Source organism: Octopus bimaculoides, chromosome 2, assembly GCF_046866305.1.
Source record: "Octopus bimaculoides isolate indiv1 chromosome 2, ASM4686630v1, whole genome shotgun sequence".
NCBI classification, from domain to species: domain Eukaryota; kingdom Metazoa; phylum Mollusca; class Cephalopoda; order Octopoda; family Octopodidae; genus Octopus; species Octopus bimaculoides.
Genome location: NC_142929.1, coordinates 117,440,887 through 117,446,723, shown reverse-complemented (window position 1 = coordinate 117,446,723; position 5,837 = coordinate 117,440,887). Strand labels below are relative to the sequence as shown.

Genomic DNA, 5,837 nt, shown 5'->3' with positions numbered 1-5,837 from the left:
CAGGCTGTTCCGTTGATCGGATCAACTGGAATCATCGACGTCGTAAGCGACGGAGTGCCAACAACAACAACAATAGATAGATAGATAGATAGATAGATAGATAGATAGATAGACTTAATACTGACGCAGCTATTTCTCCTTTCATGTGTCACATCCTCGAGACAAAGACGGGAGGTTGTCTACACCTACTCACGACTGCATAGGGATCTAAAGCATGGCACATGCTACCAGGTGATACTTGCTTGCAAGTGACGGCTATGATTTAGGTCTGTACATATGTATGTATCTACGTATGCTGCATGCATGTATATATGTGTGTGTGTGTTTAGATATTGACAGATTAAAATTTTAAAGTTCAGCGAATTATTAATAATGCGAGACAAGATTAAATGCCGAGGCAACTAAAACGAAATGAAAGAAAAAAAAAACCTTTGTTATTGTATTTCATTACTGTTGCTTGACATATGATTGATACCGAATAATGACTGGTTTATATGACACAGTACTGACAAATTTATGTAGTGGAATGATTGATTTAGATGATATGTTGCATTACTATTGTCTAGATTCTAGTTCAAATTCCAAACTGACTGCGATGTCTGATGTTAAGTAAAAGCTTATTGTAAGTCATCAGCTACGGTTATTTTCCATGACCAGCCGGACATCTACTTTATATATACGCAAGATGACGTTGCCATAACAATATATTCATACATACCAATTCATCAGCTACAGCCATCTACCACTGCTAGCAAAACATCCGCTGAAGTATCTACTTAGATATGCTGTGACCATAGCAATACAACATCAATTTCCGCTATTCACCATCTCCAGTTGTACACCTGTTTAGATATCTTCTAGTATTGCAATCATTGCATCATACCAAATAACCAGCGACAGCTACACTTTTATAGGTATCTGCATGTGTTGTGACCACAGTAATATATGGTACATGGTGATATTTTCAGTACCTTTTTCTGTTTTCCCAAGTACCCCTTAAAAGAAATAGCACCCTTAGTATCCACTGGAGAGGAGAAAAAGTACGAGCAACGGGGAAGACTGTCATGGTTACTCAACCTGCTAAAAATAGAATTTAAATCTCTCCTGAAATCAAACTCGACTCCCTTAAGCAATGGTTATATCTAAGAGACGACCGGAGCTGTTGCTTGGCCCATTTGCATTCGCTTCCACATATTCTCCTCCAAAGACTTGTCTAATACAAGAAGGTTTTTGATGTTTGAATAAAGTGGCACTACTTCACTAACTGAAACCGATCAAGCGAGCGTGCAAGAGAGAGAGAGAGAGAGAGAGAGACTGTGTGCGTGAGAGAGAGAGGGGGGTGGAGTGTGTGTGTCTGTGTGAGAGGGAGAGAGCGAGTTTTAGAATGTGGTGTAAAATATAAAATCGACTCCAATATTCCACTGGTCCCCTTTAGTTGTCAACCTCAAAAGCAAATGGACTAAAATGAGATTTGAACTCAGAGCGTAGATAACCAGAACAAGTAACGCAAAGAATTCTATATTCCACGTGCTAACGACTCTATCAATTTACGAATCGAAATTGACCTTGCTTCAGCGCAGTTCACTGTCGATAACAGAGATAGTGTAGGGAAGGATTCGTGACTGACGAACTGTAGACAGATACTTCGCTGCGGGTAGCTAGGAAGTTGGTCAGCAGGAAGAAAAAGGACTTCCGACAAGAGAATGAAAACAGAAGAATGTCTGCAGCGAGCGTGGAACGAATCTGAGTGAACTATGCAAAAATAACTGACGACTTAAGCCCTATTGTACCTAAAGTAATAAACTTTTGGTAAATGTATTCTCGTCTCCACTAGTTTGTTTGTGCATAGCTTAACAAAGCTATAACTGGTGACCCCGACGATAGAACAACAGCTCCCGCTACCAAAACAAACACGGCTAGCAACAAAACACCACTGAGGCTACCACAGTTCTGGGCTAAGAGGGCTAAGAGGGCTGAGCTGAGGTTCACGCAGGCGGTAGCTCGGTTCGATATAAACAAGGTAATGGCCGACCAAACAAAGTACTCGCACGTTGTGGCGGCTCTAGACGAAAACACGGCAACGAGGATGCTGGACATTTTAACCCATTCCCTACCAACAGAAAAATACGCCATATTGAAAGATAGGCTAATGGATACATTCCGATGCAGTGAAAGAGAAGCGGCAGCCAGGATACTGGAGGAGGAATTAGGCGATTCCAAGCCTTCAGGACTGATGGACAGGATGTTGGCATTAGTCCCATCCCCCCCCCCCCAGGTGATTCACCTTTTTTATTTAAAGAAATATTCCTCTGCAAGCTGCCACCCCAGGTCCAGGCCCTCATAACTCAGACCGAAATCAAGGACCTGCGGCAATTAGCAAAGGCAGCCGACAGGCATTTTTCATCCAGTGGAGTCCTGGTCAACGCAGTAGGGTCGGCCCCGAGGCGGGGTAGGGTTAAGCATGATGATCTGTGCTTCTACCATGCAAAGTTTGGAAAAAAGGCGACAAAATGTAAACAACCATGTAATTTCAGGACCCCTTCACCATTGACCTAGGAAAACTCCAGGGCCGGCCGCCATTGAACACCCTGGTGGCCGGCAGACATGACCAAATGCTCCTCTATTTCTGCGATCGCAGCTCCGGACGCAGGCCCCTCATCGACATAGGAGCAGAAATCAGCATGATCCCGGCGTCGTCAAGAGACCTCCGTCACAGAAAGCGTAGCCAACCTTTAACAGCCGCCAACGGGTCCACAATCGAGGCATACGGCCGTCGCACCCTTTCCCTCAACATTGGCCCACGAAAGTACAAATGGGCATTCACCATTGTCGATGTCCATCAGCCCATAATCAGTGCAGACTTTCTTCGAGTACACTTACTATTGGTGGATTTACGGGGAAGACTACTCCTCGACAACAACACATACGCTTCCGTGCCTCTTACAGCATCTACACATGCCGCCCCCGCATCGCACCCATCTCGCAGACCAAGAACGAATTCTGGGATATTCTTGTTAGTCGCCCCAATCTCACCACTCCGACGTTCTCCAAACCTACAGCCCACCACGGGGTGACACACCACATCTCCACCCACCCCACTCCAGTGCACAGCCGCGCACGTCGTCTATTACCAGACAAACTTGCAATCGCAAAGGCCGAGTTCCACAATATGGAGGCATTGGGTATAGTTCGCCGATCAAACAGTCCCTGGTCATCACCCTTGCATGTGGCCCTCAAATCCAACGGAGGGTATCGACCCTGCGGAGATTACCGTTGTCTCAACACGGATACAACACCTGACCGCTACCCCATTCCATCCATACAAGATTTTTCAGCCCAGCTAGCCGAGTGCTCGGTTTTCTCCAAGGTCGACCTCATCCGGGGATACCACCAAATACCAGTACAAGTCGACGATGTGCCGAAAACCGCTGTGATCACTCCTTTCGGTCTGTACGAATTCCTACGTACACCCTTTGGGCTGAAAAACGTGACACAATCCTTCCAACGCCTGATGGACACTGTGTGCAAAGGTCTCGATTTTCTCTTTGCATACTTAGATGATATCCTTATTGGAAGCCCAAAAGCAGAGCTACATAAGAAGCTCCTAGTGACTCTTTTTGACAGGCTGGAACGGTATGGTTTAGTAATCAAACCCGCCAAGTGCGTTTTTGGTGCGACAGAAATCGACTTCTTGGGGCATCGAATCACAAATGCCGGCGCTACACCCCGGCCAGGAAAAGTAAAAGCTATCCTATCCTTTCCACGCCCCACCACAAGCAAGGCTCTACATCAATTCGTGGGCATGGTAAACTTTTACCATCGCTTCATCCCTTCTGCACCCCTATACAAGGATGAGACCCCTATACAAGGCACTGTCAAAAGAAGATGCAAAAAGACAGGTGGAGTGGGATAATACAATGACTTCAGTCTTCGAATCCACAAAACAAGCCCTGGCCCAAGCAACCATGCTGTCACATCCTCACATGTCAGCTCAAACTGCACTCACAGTTGACGCATCCGACACAGCCAATGGGGGCGTTTTGGAACAATAAATCAACAGTCAGTGGCGAACGCTTGCCTTCTTCAACCGACAACTACGACCCCCTGAACAGAAATACAGTGCTTTCGACAGGGAACTACTGGTTGTCCATCTAGGTGTCCACCACTTTCGATATTTCCTTGAAGGCCGTACGTTTACAATATTCACGGATCACAAACCACTTATCTTTGCTATGAGCAAGCTCTCGGAGCCCTGGTCTGCACGCCAACAACGACAGCTATCGGTAATTTCTGAGTACACCACAGACATCCAACCTACCGGCAAGAACAACCCAGTTGCCGACGCAATCTCTCGTGCTCCTACCCGCTCTCACACCTACCTAACACCAATAACGGAAGGCTTGGATTACGAAGCTATGGCTGCAACTCAACAAACAGATGACGAGATCAGGGCCTACCGTACTGCTATCACATCACTTTCTTTGCAGGATGTACACTTTGGCTCTAACGGCACAACCCTACTGTGTGATGTATCCACTGGCAAGCCACGACCGATCGTCCCATCAACCTGGCCCAAGAAAGTTTTCGACATGATTCACGGACTTTCCTACCCAGGTACTAAAGCCACATGGCGGCTGCTGTCAAGCAAATTTATCTGGCACGGTGTGGCCAAGCAAATCGGGGACTGGACCAGGTCCTGCATCCCCTGTCAACAAGCCAAGGTCCATCAACACACCAAAGCGCCACTCGGCAACTATGAACCACCTCAGGCCCGATTCAGCCATGTCAACATCGACCTTTTGGCCCCCTACCACCTTCACATGGTTGCTCGTATCTACTGACCTTGGTGGACCGCTACACCCGTTGGCCTGAAGCCATCCCTCTCCGCAGCACAGAAACACAAGAAGTCAGCCGAGCTTTCATCGCAAACTGGGTCGCCCGTTTCGGTGTCCCAGATAGCATCTCATCCGATCGGGGTCCACAATTCACCTCAAAGCTGTGGAATGACATGTGTGACCTTTTCGGAATCACAATAAACCGCACGACAGCCTACCACTCACAGACCAACCGATTAGAGGAGAGATTTCACTGTCGTTTGAAGGAATCGCTGACAACCACACTTAACGGGCCAAATTGGATCGACCAACTCTCATGGTTAATACTGAGAATCCACACTGCCCCAAAAGAAAATCTCAACACTTCCTCCGCGGAAATGGTGTATGGTGCTCCCCTTACAGTGCTAGGAGACTTCCTTCTGAATACGAATTCAGACCCGGAGGTCAAAAGGTATCTCGCTCAACTGAGAGACAGCGTGGGCCAGTTGCGCCCTGTTCCCATGTCGACACACGGTACACCCAGATCATCCGTATCAAATGACCTCCGCACGGCTAACTTTGTGTTCGTTGGACGTGACACACGATGAAGACCCCCCCCCCTCCAGTCACCCTACTGGACCAAATGATGCAGAAACTGACAAAAAAACACAGCCTAAATTAGTCAGCAGATCCACTCCTATTTTATTGCAAGACAACGTCAGACCACACATCGCAAAAATGACATTGGCAAAACTACAGGAGATGGAGTTGGAAGTTCTCCATCATCCACCACACTGACCTTATCTTGTCCCCACTGACTACCACTTCTTCCTGAATTTGAATAATTTTTTGATAAAAAAATTTGATTCCGACGACGCTGTAAAACAGACCTTCCAAGATTTTATTGACTCTAGATTGCCAGGCTTTTCCAGTTCCGGGCTGGACATGCTACCGCTGAAATGGCAAAAGTGTATTGACAATATGGGTGCATACTTTGATGAATAAAAACTATTCATTGTATTT

General features: G+C 46.7%; 1 protein-coding gene across 1 annotated transcript; it reads left to right on the top strand.

The window, feature by feature from the left end:
• The first annotated feature begins 5,008 nt into the window (after window positions 1-5,008).
• Window positions 5,009-5,422, top strand: LOC149137215 (uncharacterized). Its single transcript, XM_089338945.1, has one exon. The coding sequence runs from the start codon at window positions 5,009-5,011 to the stop codon at window positions 5,420-5,422; it is 414 nt and encodes a 137-aa protein (XP_089195071.1).
• The last annotated feature ends 415 nt before the right edge of the window (window positions 5,423-5,837 follow it).

Excerpts from the sequence above, each read along its gene's own strand:
- LOC149137215 (XM_089338945.1), top strand. The coding sequence starts at position 5,009 with ATGTGTGACCTTTTCGGAATCACAATAAACCGCACGACAGCCTACCAC.